The following is a 15,368-nucleotide window of genomic DNA, read 5'->3' on the forward strand; positions in this document are numbered from 1 at the left end:
CCTCTCTCATTGTTAGGAGTTGCTCGTGATCCTTTAAGGAGCAAAGGCAAAGAGTGTCCCGTGATGAGTGTGCACAGTTAAGGGGATGGCAAGAGACCAGAATCACTCATGGGCTTTCCAAGCTGCATGAGGCCCCTGTGCTATGAATCTCCTCTGTACCCAAGTGGGTGTTTTGTACCCCTCTTAGAGACTCTACCACAGTGACTAACAGAAATGTGTCATCTCCCTCATGTGTCAGGACAGGAAAAAACTGAGGACGTAGGAAAGCCATTTTGTCAAACAGAACCCTGCCCATTACCACACTGCTTTTTCTGTGATGGCTTTCTTATAGCATGACATCTCTCTGACCCCCCACTCTTGTGGTCCCCCCTCCCTTTCAAGAACCCACAGCTCAGCAGACGAGCAGCACCTCAGGTTCCCACTCTGTGCTGACTTCAAAGTGGTGATTACCTGCAGTGATTATTACCTGTATCCATCATCGAATCTCTTCACCTTGACAACAGTCGGCCCTAGCCCCGCCTCCCTAGGCCACCCCTCTCTAGGCAGGCCCACTGACCGAGGTCTCCCCTGAGCAACAGCTGTTCTCAACCTCTCCTGGACTGGAAGCCCCTAGAAGGCTGGGAACATGTCTCACCACCTTATTCCTCAAAGCTCTTAATACTTTGCAAGTAACAGACCCTGAGCTACTCGTTGAATGAGCTATGATTCCTCGACTCTGTTCTCATCAGTCGGCTTCATTCCAGAATCTTTAGTGCAAAACCACTTACAAAACAAGTCATAGAAAGTGAAACAGGCTGCTCTGGGTTGTTTCTCTTCTTCCTCAGCACACAGCAAGTCTACACTTCTCTGTCTTGACCACAGTTAGGATGTCACTGACTGAGCTCGAGCCAACGGGATGCAAATAAAAGCGACGGGGCCCCTTGCAGGCCTGGCCCACAAAACCTCTCAGGCTTGTCCCTCCATCTTCTGCCCCCCTTCCAGTTAACAGGGAACTTGACTCCCCAGCATCAGTAGAGGCCCCATGTTGAAAATAGAAGCACCTCCAGCAGCCTGGGTCCTTGGATTACTGCTTCAAAGAGGGCCGCTCCCCCCCACTCTCCAATACTCACACACACACACGCACACACGCACGCACGCACTCACACACTCTCACACACACAAACTGGAACCACCTTAGATTGTCCTGAGATTGAGAAATGAACTTTGTCATTACATGTTTGAGTCTAATTGTTACTGTAGCCAAGCCTACTCTAACCATCCCAGGATCATTTGAAATTGATACCAAGTAATTTTCTTTCTTCCCCTATCATTGCTAATCAGAATTTCTAACAAAAAGTCCTCTAAAACTTACAGGTTACAGACCTAAATGGACACGATGAAGATAATAAATATCTACAATTCTACAATTCCTGGAGGGAAAGACTTAAATAACTGCTTAAAAAAAAAAAAAGAAAGAAAAGAAATCAGGGCACCTGGGTGGCTCAGTCAGTTAAGCGTCTGCCTTCAGCTCAGGTCATGATCCCAGGGTCCTGGGATCGAGCCCCACAGCAGGCTCCCTGCTCAGCGGAGAGTCTGCTTCTCCCTCTGCCCCTCCCCCTGTTTGTGCTCTGTGTGTGTCAAATAAATAGATAAAATCTTAAAAGAGGAAGGAAGGAAGGAAGGAAGGAAGGAAGGAAGGAAGGAAGGAAGGAAGGAAGGAAAGGAAGGAAAGAAGGAAAGAAAAAGAAAAGGTAATTGTCTAGGACAAAGTACCTGACCAGACAGACTGCTCCTAAAAGAACCACAGAGGGCAGTTCTGCTAACTTACTGAGTCACCTAACCTCATCCTGTTAGTTCCCCACAAGCCGCCTGCTTTTCTCAGAGGGGCTCAGTGAAGACAGATAAGTGGACACTTTCCGTCTTGGGTTTCCTATGGAGATAGCAGGGTGCGCTGCAATGTGGCCCATTATGGCAAGGATCCAGGTACTTCACAGGTCAAATTGCAACCTGTGAGACCTAAGGGCTCAATTTAACCAGTTAATGTATTATTTCCCAACTTCAGCCCTGCAGGAAGTATTCATTCAAGCCAGGAAGTACTTTGCAGTAATAAAACCACCCTGTAGGTCTCTGAGATACTTGTAACAATGATCTGTAAAACTGTGTATTAGATATGCCTCATATGCAAATTACTATAGTGTATTTTACTGTTATTATATTATCATCAACTGTTTGTGTGCGTATTAACATGTCTTCCACTTGGACTGAAAGCTCTGTCATCTGGCGGGAGGCAGGAGCGAGGGCCTCCCTCAGCCCAGCACCCAACACATACCTCTCCATGTGTAACTGGCGATCAGACAAATGCACCCCCGCAGTGCTCCCCTGCTTCCCTCCATAGAAGTTCGGTTCTTCCTTGACTTCGAAACCCAGAAGTTCCTTTTCATATCCTCACTGGAACCTCACCAGATCCTACGACTGGGCCACGCTTTAACCGGGGCTCAGAGGAGGCTTGCTTCAAGTCACAACAGCTTGTAGGCGACAGCACTTAGCTGTTCGGACTCCCCAGGGGCAGTGTTCTTTCTCCTGTAACATTCCGCCTTCTGTATCCAGCAGGCTTTAAAGCAGCCTCTGAAAACTTCAGGCTTGATTTCTAGGTCACTTTTTTTCATCATTGTGAAACGTCATAACCGAAGACTTAATAACAAGTGAGTATTTAGAAAACATAACTGTGAAGAAAATAATCACTAACTACAGTAAGCTCAAAATGGAAAAACTTCAAAATACTGTGTCCCCATTAGCACTGCAAGAAATAAACGCAGAAAGAAGATACTGTGGTCCTAGCTCCCTTGACAGGGTGCCTCCCATCGCCACATCCTGCTTCTCTAGAAATCCCACAAGCCTGCGAGCCAGGCTTGATCTTCCTCAGATCATCTCACACCCTGCAAACACCTGCTCCTCCCGAAGAGAAAGCATTCATTTATTAGAACACACAAGGACGGAGATGCAGGTTTCTCACAAGGATAAGAAGGAACGGTGAAAAGAAAGGAAAAATAAGAAAATTACTGTTACTTACAGCCTAGAGTATATTTTTATATATTTGAAAGGCTTTTCCTTCTGTCAATTCATTCCACAAGCACTTTTAAGTTGTCACTATATCCCAGATTCATTATAAACACCATGAAGCCTTCCTCTCTGGTGTCGAATGCTAAACAGCGAGCGTACAAAACACAAACAATTTTGCCTGTGCATAAGGCAGCGAGCAAAACAATCACAAATCACCGTACATCAGGCACTATACACATGCGGTGCTGTGAGAGTAAAGTGAACAGAGGAGGGATGCTGAAAAAGACTTTATGAAGAGTCAGCCTCAGAAGACGAGTAGGATTCAGTAGGGCAAAAGAAACACTATGTACAAAACACAGAGAAATAGCACAGCACTGGTGCAGTGGGAAGTCGAATTTCATTAGAACAAGAGGTTCACAGATGGGGAAGAAGGCTGGAAGAGGAATTTGAAGGCACAGATTGTAAAGGTCCTTAAATAGAGCACTAAAGAAATTGTGGGCTTCACCATGTAGGTGTTTCGGGAGATCATCTAGCTTACCAGCAGGGCCAAAGTAGAGTCAGATTCACACTCTACAACAGTCATCCTGGAAGCTGGGTAGAGGATGGGCAGACACAGAGACCGCCAGGAAAATCAGACAGAAAGCCACTTCCTTACCCGAGACAAGAGTTGGGAAAGGCCTGAGCAGCAGCAGAAATAGGGAGGAGAGGAACAGGAAAATCAACACATCTTCTTCAACAAGACTGAGAAGAACGATGAAAGAGAAGGAGTGACAAAGGTAACTGACATTTCTAGCGGGAACCCAGAAGTCACGTCATCAACCACGTTAAGGAGTAAAAGAGAGTGTTTTTGTTTTTCTTGCTTTTTCCTGGAAGGGGAAGATGAAAGTTTTCCCGTTTTGAAAGCAGTTGTTTGTTTTGCTTCGTTTTAAAGTTATCTGTGGGATGCCGGTTTAAGCTCCAAGCTGAACTTTGAAATAGGAGACTGGTCCTCAAAAGGCATGTGAGTGACAGTAGAAGCCGTAAGATGTGAGATGCTGTGAGATAAATTTCTAGGAGTAAGTGATTTCCAAGCCAGAAGGGCAAAGATAGAATCCAATTCGGTTTTCAAATAAAATCCGCCTAGAAAGGATAGAGGGATATGAGAAGCAGCAGAGAAAAGATGACGGCAGCAAAACTGAACTCACAGTTCTATGACCAATACCAACAGTGTTCACACACTCACAGACCACAGAACACGCCAACAATCAGGACACCGATGACCGTAGCTGAATGCTACAGGACCACGAAATACAACGTATGAGAAAGGAGAGAAGACAGCCACGTAGCAAATCCCAATGCCAATACTGACTACAAGAGAAATGAGACACTAAATAGCAAACCACAAATTCCAAAAGCCTGCGGAAAAGAAATGGGCAGCCCAACTGGGAAATCAGCAAGACCAAAACACAGTTCCATCTGTCAGCTTACTGTACAGATTCCTCTCCTCTACACCAAGCTTTTCCTCTAGAAAATCACAAGGGCCATGGTCAGATGTGTATACGTTATCATCTAGTTATCTATAGGGGGATACAGAAGCTACATTCCTAAAGAACACAGGAGAGGATTTGCATTGAGGGCACCAGGTAAGTGACCAATTATCTGGATTTGAAATATTCTTATCGTGGGGCACCTGGGTGGTTCAGTTGGTTAAGTGACTGCCTTTGGCTCAGGTCATGATCCCGGGGCCCTAGGATCAAGCCCTGCATCAGGCTCCCTGCTCCTCGGGGAGCCTGCGTCTCCCTCTTCTGCCTGCTGCTCCCCCTGCTTGTGCTCTGTCAAATAAATAAAATCTTTAAAAAAAAAAAAAAAGAACTATTCTTATGTGTATCCATGTGTCCCCATTTTGTTTTTAAAAACAGGGAAACCAGGGGTGCCTGGGTGGCTCAGTCGTTGAGCATCTGCCTTCAGCTCAGGTCATGATCCCAGGGTCCTGGGATCGAGCCCCACAGCAGGCTCCCTGCTCTGCGGGGAACCTGCTTCATCCTCTCCCTCACTTGTGTTCCCTCTCTTGCTGTGTCTCTCTGTCAAATAAATAAAATCTTTAAAAAATAAAAAAATAAAAACGGAAACTGGAGACATAAGGCAAGAAAAAGTGGGGTCGTTTGTGATTAGGATGGGGCTGGGGGGCATGAGCAGCAAAAAAAAATTGAAGTTACAAGATGCCTAAGCTTCCATTTGTACCAATCCAACAGCCGCAGTAAGAGCAATGCTGGGCATGTTCTAAAACTTGACGCATTTCAAAATACTTTTAAGCCTACCCTTGCTGAAGTGGCAAGATATAATGGAACAATAACTTCGGCAAAGCTGATATTGGACCCAGTTCTGTCTCCAGTGACTACTCATATTATTCAGTAAATTAACCAAATTCAATCTGCTCATTAGTGAAATGGGCTTGTTTGCATGGGTCCTACCAGAGGTCTCCTTTCATTTTATCTCCCTTAATTTATGTGAGCACAGTGCCAGGCCCCAGCAGGAGCTTACTAGGTGCCACCACCCTTTGTTCCAGAGGACTTCACTACCTCTAGCTCCATGGGGAAATCACTAACTTCTTGAGGCATCGATTTCCCCACCCGTAATACTGCCTCACAGGGCTGTCTGCAAATTAATTAACGTACTCTGTAAACCATACAGCGTAACACAAAATGTAAAGCATAACTGTTTCCAGGCTCGGCAAAGAGTAGCAACTTTTGGACTGAAAAACCAGGAGGCCTGAATGACTAGTACCCAATAAGACCTGGTTAAGAATTCAGCACCTGCCCTAATCTTTCTCATCACCCCATTCAGCTTGCTTAGATCTCAACGTACCCTCCACAGGACAAGCTCAAGGCCTTCCCACATCACCCTAATTTTCTTAGTATTCAGAGGAGAGGTATTCAGATAAGGAACCTACAAATGAAAGAGTCGCAAGAAGACACAATCAAATGACTCGCCCAAGGTCAAAACACCAGGGTAGAAAAGGAAATGCGGGCTTGTCAGCCACCGAGGCCACGTCCCCCGTGACTCCTTCTGCAACCGACGGTGAACGACCAGCACCCCCCTTCCCCGGCCGCAAGACGCAGTGTGGGGGCGCCCCTCGCCCTCCTGCGTGCACGCCCCGCCGACCCCCTCCAGCCTGGCAGCCCGCGGCGGACCCGAGCTCCTGCACAGCTGTGCTCGTCCCGGGCCCCCACGCCCCCCGCGGACCTGCTCCCAGCCCCGCCAGGCCGGACCCCCGCTCAGGACCCCAAGAGCTGAAGTGTCCACACGGCAGAGCCCCGCCCGCGCTCCCTGCCACGTCCGCGGCCTCACGCACTATGGCGCTCCGGACCGGGCCTCCCGCCGCCGCCGCCGCCGCCGCCACCGCAGGGCCCGGGCCGCCCGGCCTCCCAGCCCCAGCGTCCCCAGGGCAGCGCCAGCCCGAGCAGGCCGCGGACTTCCTCCCCCAGCTCCGCCCTAGCCGCAGCCCCGGGAAGAGCCCGCCGCCAGGGCTGACGGACTGCCTGCACGTCCAATCGGAACGGCACACGGAGGGGGCGTGCTGACGGACTGCTCCAGCGACCAATCGGAACGCGCTCCCCAGGGGGCGCGGCTACCGCCAGCGGACCCCGCCCCGTCCGTGCTTCCGCTGGGGCCGAGGAGGCGAGTGGAAACTTTCCCAGAGTTCCTCCGAGCGCCCGCGAACCCGAGGAGGGGTCGCGGCCGGGAGTGGAGGGGGTGGTTGAGGTTGGGTGAGGGAGGGGCTGAGGGTGGGGACGCGCGGGGCCCCACCCCCTCCCTGAGGGCCCGCGGCTGCCTGGCGACGGGAAGGCGGCGGTCCCGGCTGGGATCCCGGCCCCTCTCGGGTGCAGCCCCGCGCCGGCTCCTCCGCCGCCGCCGCCGCCGCCGCCCAGCTGGCTGCTGTCGGGGCCGGGCGGACCCTGCTGCCGCGTGGAGCGAGCACTGGCCCGGGGCCGGCTGGGCGGCAGCACCCCTCACATCTGATGTGGCTCCCCCAAATGCAGCCCGTGCGGGCGGCAGCCTGGGAACGAGCCTTGGGCCCGTGAGCACAGCCGGGCCCGCATCCGGAGCGCGCGTCCGCGGCGGTGGGCGAGGCGAGTCGCCCGCTGGAGGACCACCCGCGCATAGAGCAGCGGAGGTCCGGGCGTCCCGGGGACCGCGGGGGTCAGGGCTGGGGGCCCGCACGCCCCTTCCTCCGCCACCGGCGCCCGCGGCCATGGCAGCGCCGGGGGACCCGCGGCGGCTCTACCGGCTGGTGCAGGAAGGCCAGCTGTGCGCCCTGCGGGAGGAGCTGCGGGGAGCCGGGCGCGCGGACTGCCCGGGGCCCGCCGGGGACACCCTCCTGCACTGCGCCGCCCGCCTCGGGCATCGGGACGTGCTGGCCTATCTGGTCGAGACCTGGGACATGGACATCGAGGCCACCAACCGAGACTACAAGCGGCCTCTGCACGAGGCTGCCTCGCAGGGCCACCGGGACTGCGTGCGCTACCTGCTGGGCAGAGGAGCCGCGGTCGACTGCCTGAAGAAAGCCGACTGGTAGGTGGCTGGGGTTCCCGAAAGACGCCCCCCCCCAACTTCTCCGCAGAGTTATGGATTCCCGTGTACTTTTTCGCCTCGACACCATAGCTTCTGAGCCTACCCCTGGAGGACAGATTACCCTCTGTGAACAGTGGGGTACTCTTACGGGATTAAACTGTTCCAGTCCTCTGTTCCAAACCCTTTCCCTTTATGAAACAGTATGGAATACGATCAAACAATGAATTGTCTGTACTACCTATAGCTTGAGCCTCGCCTAGCTAAATGATTACTTCACCAGTAGCATTGTTTTAATTTGTTATTTTGGAATAGAGGTTCACAGAAGGTTGCAAAGAAATGTTCAGGGAAGCCCCGTGCGCCCTTCCCCCAGACTCCCCCAAAGTTACCATCTTACACAGCTATAGTGCAATACCAAGACTAAGAAATTGACACTGGGGCGCCTGGGTGGCTCAGTTGGTTAAGCGACTGCCTTCGGCTCAGGTCATGATCCTGGAGTCCTGGGATCGAGTCCCGCATCGGGCTCCCTGCTCGGCAGGGGGTCTGCTTCTCCCTCTGACCCTCCCCCCTCTCGTGTGCTCTCTCTCTCTCTCTCATTCTCTCTCTTAAATAAATAAATAAAATCTTTAAAAAAAAAAAAAAGAAAGAAAGAAATTGACACTGCTACTACGGTGGATGTATTTAATCAGATTTCACCAGTTACACAGACACTTCAGTGTGTGTGGTGCTTTATGTGATTTTATCACATGAATAGCCTTGCGTGAGCACCTCCACAGACAAGATATTCCGAGGTACCATCACACAAACCAATTGCATTTTGTCAGACAGACATTGTTTCCAGTACTCACTATGTGGTGATGAACATCCCAAGATTCATAACATAACGAAGTTCCTGCCTGCAAGTGATTTCTGATCTGATATAAATATGAACCACAGCAGATAGACTTACAGTTAAATAAAGTGCATCTTGCCTGCTGGGATGAGGGAGTCAGCATGGTTATGTTTTGAGGGCTGCACTTTGGCTGTGACTTAGCACAAGACTGATTTTCTTCTGCTGCTGGTGAACTGGTCTAAAGACCATTCCAACAGACATATTACCTCATACATGCCTCAGAACAATTCTGTGGTTAGGGAACTGGCCTTTCCCCAAAAATCCATTAAAGAGGCAAAGTTCATTTGAGTTTGTATGTGAGAGGTGTAGTTGCAGTGAGAAATTTTTGCCCATTCTCACCTTTCTGGCTTTCTGCAATACCTTCCCTGCTTTTCCAATCATCCTGCCTTGCTCAAGATTTATTCCCTCTGTGAAGTCCTTCTGGAAAGTTCCAGCCTTCATTTATCTGGGTTTCTCCCTCTGTAACTTCTCATTCACTCTCATTGCTACATCCCCCCCGCAAAAGTGTTGGTAATTAATTAATGTCATAGCAATCTTAGAAGATAGATCCTAGATGTGGCCTTAGAGGTCTCCTAGGTATAGTGAGCTCCCACTGTGTGCCAGACATGGGTCCTAACCCTGGGAATCAGGAGGTAAATAAGACCTGCCCTTGCTTTCCAAGGGTTATGTCTCTCTCATTTTACAGATGACAAACCAGAAGCTCATGGAACTGAAATTGCTCATCCAAGATCATTTATGAGAAGAGAAAGGATAGATCCACCTCCTTTGATATTAATGTAGTTTATTCCCATAATTGTGAACACAAATCAGTTCAGAAACTTATTGTAATCACACTGTTCCGTTTATGTCAGCAATGTATGCTCCTAATGGGTAGGCACTGTGTCAAATGTTCTTTTTTAGCCCTTTTTCAGCACAATTTAATTCATAAATGATTACTGATTGAAGTGAATGGGATAAGTCCAGGGGAGTATCTCTTACACAAATATTATTCAAGACATGGGCGCCTGGGTGGCTCAGTTGGTTAAGCATCTGCCTTCAGCTCAGGTCGTGATCCTGAGGTCCTGGGATCGAGACCCATGTTGGGCTCCCTGCTCAGTGGGGAACCTGCTTCTCCCTGTCCTTCTGCCACTTCCCCCTGCTTGTGCTCTCTCTTTCTCTCAAATAAATAAAGAAAATCTTTTTAAAAATACATTATTCAAGACAAACTGTCTATGATTTTGATTAACTCTGTCTCAGTTTGGTCCCATAGTCTAAACTTGTCCAGAAGCAGGTTTGTCTCCTCGGTATTCTCCTCCTGCAGGCAGGCACGCCTACATCCTAATCACTTTCCCTTTCTTATTTCTCCCAGTCTCACAGCAGGCAAAGAAGTTGCCAGTCAATGCTGTTTTCCTGCTTCCCAGACCCTTGAGTCCTCTAGGTTTTCCATCTCTGCCAAGGGCATGTGCTTTTCTGAAGACCCAGCTGCTCACTTCTAATGTCTCAGCTGCCCTTCTGTCTGACAGTTTGTCCTGATTGGCCTTAGGACTCCTTTGATGATGGCCTGCACAAGGAAGAATCTGGAGGTGATCCAGGACCTTGTAGAACATGGTGCCAACCCACTTCTGAAGAACAAAGACGGCTGGAATAGTCTCCACATTGCCAGCCGAGAGGGTGACCCTCTGATCCTCCAGTACTTGCTCACTGTTTGCCCAACCGCCTGGAAGACAGAGAGCAAAATCGGGAGAACTCCTCTGCACACGGCAGGTACGGCTGGGAGCTCTGCAGAGACGCAGGCACGGATGTGCAGCCCGCCCACCGGGCCCTGTAGAACGCCTTCTAGTTAGGGGCACCCACAGGGCTGGAGGGGTTTGGAAACTAGAGGGCCAGGAATAAGAGCAGCTTTGGGGTATTTCAGCATATAGTTTGTTCCTACAGCTAATAGAACTTGGCACATAATATGTTCTTTTTTCTCATATTCGTATCTGTCCTGTCCTCCCCAGTTTGTTGGAAAGCTCATTCTGTTCTTTACTGTCTTTGACCTTGGCAAGGGACTTAGCCTCTTAAGCAAATTTCCTCATCAGCAAAATAATGATGGTAATGATGCCCATATCACAAGGTTGCTATAGAGTTTAAGGAACAGGATGTATATAAATCCCCTGTTGCAGTGCTTGACACACACTGAGCACAGAACAACTGGGTGTGGCTATTTTCAGGATCGTGTTTACGTTGTCATTGTTACCCAAAATGAGGAAAAGAGACAGTATTTCCAAATATCCTCAGCAATACTTACCACAGTGCTAATCCATTTAAATAAATATAGGAACTTGTAATGAAGGTACCTGGGCCTGAGTGTCTTTGACTTATCTAGTGATAATGTCAATAAATATGTGGGACACAACTGAGTAATTATTCTTAAATCCGAATTATCTATTCATAGATTATTTTAAATTGGTGAAAAGCAAAAAGTGCTGTGGTGTAAGACAACACAGATATTAAAGACCTCAAGAGTCCGGATCAGGAAATTTAAAAAATGATCTTTAGCCTTCTGGATAGTACATTGAATTAAAATACAGGGCCTTGGGGCACTGGGTGGCTCAGTCTTTAAGCGTCTGCCTTCAGCTCAGGTCATGATCCCAGGGTCCTGGGATCGAGCCCCGCATCGAGCTCCCTGCTCGGCGGGAAGCCTGCTTCTCCCTTTCCCACTCCCCCTGCTTGTGTTCCCTCTCTCACTGTGTCTCTGTCTGTCAAATAAATAAAATCTTTAAATAAATAAATGAATAAATAAATAAATAAATAAATAAATAAATAAATAAATAAATAAAATACGGGCCTTGGTTTCTCAAAACATCAATACCTGTGACATGATATAGTTTAGGAAATATGCATAGAATTATTACAGCTACAGAGAGCAGTTAGGGACCAAGGAATTCTTTTTAAATCTTTTTTTTTTTTTAAGATTATATTTATTTATTGGAGAGAGAGAGAGAGAGTGAGAGAGAGCATGAGAGGGGAAAGGGTCAGGGGGAGAAGCAGACTCCCCACCGAGCGGGGAGCCCGACATGGGACTCGATCCCGGGACTCCAGGATCATGACCTGAGCCGAAGGCAGTCGCTTAACCAACTGAGCCACCCAGGCGCCCTCTTTTTAAATCTTTACAAGTGAGTAGAAAAACTTTTCTCTGCTATGAATTATTTGACTAGTTCCCCTAGAAACAATCAGCACCTAGCCATTCACAGAAAAGAGTGGAGAACAGATAGTTGAAATCTTTATTATTGAGTGTCGTTCTCTTTAGCAGGAGAATTACATTCCTGCTTATTTTGTCACGGATCATTATTAATATGTTTTACATTTCCTAGGCAAAAACTGACTGGCCCTAAGGATTTGCAGCACAAAAGTGAGGAGAAAGTTGAGGACTGAGAATTTACCATTGAAGTGCTCAAAAAAACAAGAAAATCGAGTGTTGGCTAAGTGCCTGTTAAGTGAAAACATCATCGTTACCACTTACCCAGCTAAATTTTTATTTTTCTAGAATGGTAACAGTGTCCCTGATTTAATGACTGCTTCCCGTAAGTCCTAGCTAAAAGGATGGGGCAGAGAGAGGAGGAAAGAAGAGTTTTATACCTGCACTAAAAAGCTCTGACTCTCAACTCTTCTTCCAGCAATGCATGGCTGTTTAGACGCAGTGAAGGTCCTTCTCCAGAGGTAAGAACAAAACAGCAAATGGGGAGAAGGATTCCCTAATTGTGACAGTTAATATCGATGCTATAGGAAAAGCTCAGAAAAATTGCTCAGAAAGAAACTAACATACCCAAAGAGAGATGAACAAAGGACATAACTCAAAGAATATAAAACAAAAATTGCTAAGTAACATGAGAAAAAAAAAATCATGCATGCATCTGCTCATTTTGCAAGTATTCATATACTCAGTGCCTCAGCACTCACTTAGCACTATACCATGTGCACGGGCTGCAAGAGAAGCCAGCCGACAGGGGTCCTCCCCATGGAACTCACACACTGGCAGACAAGATTCACTGTTCACGTCCTGTGAATCCCAGGAGTACAAGGAATCGCAGGATCCCTCCAGGAACATATGCCAGGAAGACCCACCTTGCCGGGGAGTGAGGAATCTTGGCCCCCAGGGTATTCAAGCTATCCGAAGGAGGCTAAAAGTGGGAGGTGGGCCACATTCCAGACAGAGGTAACAATCCCCGTGAATGCTCAGAGCCAAGAGAAAGCATGGTGCTTTAGAAAACTGAAAGTCCAGTGTGAGCTGGTGCCCCAGGAGTGACAGGGAGAAGAGTGCATGATGAGGAAGGCCAGACTTAGGGAGGACAGAGGACTATATGAGGACTTCAGATTTTATTCTAAGTGTATGCGATGCCATTGAAGGGTTTTAAGCAGAGTGCCGGGTGGACAGTAATAAGAAATTTGCATTTTTCAGAGATCCTCTGGTAGGAAAATAGAGAATGGATTGGGGGGAAGCAGGAGTGGGGGCCGTGAATGTTGGGAGGCCGTTGCAGTTCAACAGGAGAGAAATAATGGTAGCTGGACTAAGACCCTGACTGTAGGGGTGAAGAGAAAGACATGGAGATACTTAAGAGGTGGGATCAATAGATCCAGGTGAATAATTTGATGAAGGGAGTGAGGGAGGAGACGTCAGGATGACAGGTTTCTTGCTGAGCAACTGGTGATGGTGCTGGTGCCATTTACTGGGACAGAGAGCCCTGGAGGAGGAGCAGGTTTGCCAGGAAGATGATAATTTCACTTTCGGACACATTGAGTTGGATGCATCTCTCTGGTGCCCAAGCAGAGATGTCGAGTGGCCAGCTACAGACACAGATCTGAAACCCATAGGAGGGGTGTGAGCTGAGAAACAAAGGTGGGCATCATCAACATAGAACTGATGACTGAATTCACGAGAGTGGAAGAGACTATCAGAGCAGATACTGAATAGTGAGAAGAGACCAGGACTTAATGCAGTGCTGTGAGGGAGCAAAGGTCCTCCTGTGGATGGAGGAGAGAAGAGGGGCCTCTGTGAGGTCATATCGAAGCTGTAATCTGAAGTGAAGGAGGGAGAACCAGTGTTCCAAGCAGAGGGGATCAGCAAATGCAGAGGCAGCAAAAAGCTGGGCAACTGGAGGAGAAGATAATGAGCAAGAAGAGGGTAGGACAGATAGGACCTTAACGAAGGTAGAAAAGGTGGGAAGGGGGGCCAAGAAGGTAGGTTGGATAGGACCCTGAAGGTAAGAACAGAAGAAGAGAGGAGAGGTAGGAATGGAAGAAGGTAGGTCAGGTAGGAGGCAGGACCAAGAAGAAAGGACAGATAGGATCATAGAGAAGGTAGGAACAGAAGAAGGTAGGTTCATTTGGAGTCGGGACTGAGAGGAGAACCAGGGAGACGGTAGGACAGGTAACTGTGAAGAAGGTAGGAATGGAAGGAGGTCACATTGGAGGCTGAATTAAGAAAAAGGACAGGTAGGAATAGAAAGGATAGGACAGCGGAGTAGGTGGGAAAAGAAAAAGGCAGGATTGAGATGAAGGTAGGACAGTTGGGAAAAGCAGGACTGGGAAGGAGGTGGGAGGAGGAGGAGGACCAGGAAGGACATGGGTGGCCCCGAGGAGCCTGGGGAGATGAGCAGACGCCACATTATCCTGACCCCAGGGTCATGAGGGTTTAGATTTTCCTTTGTGGTTGGGAGGTAAAGGTTTCAAGCAGGAGTGGCCATACCCAGGGTGGTCTGGTGGCTGTGAGAATGGTTAGCAAGTCAGGAGCCATGGCGGGAGAAGTGGACCCAGAATTGAGACTTTGGTAACAGGCTGGTCATGAGGGGAAGATGATGCCTGTAAATGGGGTGAGGAAGTCCGAGGAGGGGCTGAGTTTGGGGGACAGGGACCGCGCTCCAGTCTCCGCAGCGTGTGTGTGTGTGCGCACACATGCGGCAGGGACCCCTGTCTGACCTGCCGCTTTGGGTTCGGGCGGCAGGTGCCAGTACGGAGCCGACTGCGCGGACAGGTGTGGCTGCACGCCCTTCATGGACGCGGTTCAGTGCGGCCACATCGATGTGGCCCAGCTGCTGCTCGAACAGCACGAGGTATAGAAACGGTTCTTCCCATGAGTCTCAGACCAGGGAGCACCTCTGATGTGGGCTCAGTGTCACGGTGGGCGAGCGGGAGGCAGACGTCCTTGTCTGGGGCCCCTGCGAGGCTCACGTGTGTGATGAGCAGGGAGCAGTTAGAGGAGGAGGAGGATCCAGTAAGTGGCTGGACCGCAGGAGTGAGCGCAGGCTGCCCACCGAGGGCGCCGGGGGCCAGAGCGTGGGGTCTGGCCTGTGTTTGGCCAGAGAGGCCTTGGGGATCCGCCAGGAGGTCCCTGCTCCTCACATGTGGCCTCCCCTCCCCCGCCCACCAGGCTTGCTGGGCGGCGCGGGACGCCCTGGGCGCACAGGCCATCCACAGGGCAGCCGTCACCGGGCAGGACGAGGCCCTCCGCTTCCTGGTGTCCAAGCTGGGTGCCGACGTGAACGCCAGGGCAGCACCCAGCCGCCTGACGCCGCTGCATTTCGCCGCTAAGGTTTGTCTCTCCGGGAAAGCCTTCCCTCCGTGTGATGTCCAGGCTTTCGTTCGCACCCGCCCTTGTTCCGTTTTCAGGAATAATGTCATTTGCAGCCCTAAGAATCCCCCATGTAAAGTCCTGCTGCTCTGTCCTTACACTAGATTCCAGAAGGGAACATTTCTGCAGTGGAGGCTCGCTGCTTACACGCCCGGTCTCAACTGTTAGGCGTGTTTTGCGGGTTATCTTCAGCCTCACTGGCTACCTACCCCGACTGGCTTTTCCAGCAGCAGCAGGAATAATTATTTCCCTGTGAACGGCACTCTCCTATTCCCCAGGAAGGCAGTGGAGAGACGAGGT

At 49.7% G+C, this 15,368-nt stretch overlaps 2 protein-coding genes across 7 annotated transcripts in view; one reads left to right on the forward strand and one right to left on the reverse strand.

Moving 5' to 3' along the window:
- Positions 1-6,512, reverse strand: part of FBH1 (F-box DNA helicase 1) — a 52,501-nt gene extending 45,989 nt beyond the window's left edge. For 2 of the 4 annotated variants that reach the window (XM_045874470.3, XM_045874469.3), the window contains exon 1: positions 6,371-6,512. Coding sequence is in view for 2 of the 4 variants with exons in the window: in XM_045874469.3 (XP_045730425.1) it covers position 6,371 (1 nt within the window). In the remaining 2 variants the exon portion in view is untranslated. Of the gene's footprint in view, positions 1-2,308; positions 6,103-6,370 lie in introns of those variants that run through there. The other 2 variants (XR_010411722.1, XM_045874468.3) reach the window with 2 other exon arrangements.
- Positions 6,513-6,715: 203 nt separating this feature from the next.
- The window catches only part of ANKRD16 (ankyrin repeat domain 16), a 10,993-nt gene continuing 2,340 nt past the window's right edge, over positions 6,716-15,368 (forward strand). For 2 of the 3 annotated variants that reach the window (XM_045874472.3, XM_045874475.3), the window contains exons 1-5: positions 6,717-7,590; positions 10,002-10,222; positions 12,118-12,160; positions 14,442-14,550; positions 14,868-15,029. In XM_045874472.3, coding sequence (XP_045730428.1) covers positions 7,271-7,590; positions 10,002-10,222; positions 12,118-12,160; positions 14,442-14,550; positions 14,868-15,029 — 855 coding nt within the window. In that variant the 5' untranslated portion in view covers positions 6,717-7,270. Of the gene's footprint in view, positions 7,591-10,001; positions 10,223-12,117; positions 12,161-14,441; positions 14,551-14,867; positions 15,030-15,368 lie in introns of all 3 variants that reach the window. The other variant, XM_045874473.3, reaches the window with a different exon arrangement.

Source organism: Mirounga angustirostris, unplaced genomic scaffold (assembly GCF_029215605.1).
Source record: "Mirounga angustirostris isolate CCGP_5_RB_7025 unplaced genomic scaffold, mMirAng1.0.hap1 SCAF_5, whole genome shotgun sequence".
Lineage (NCBI taxonomy): Eukaryota > Metazoa > Chordata > Mammalia > Carnivora > Phocidae > Mirounga > Mirounga angustirostris.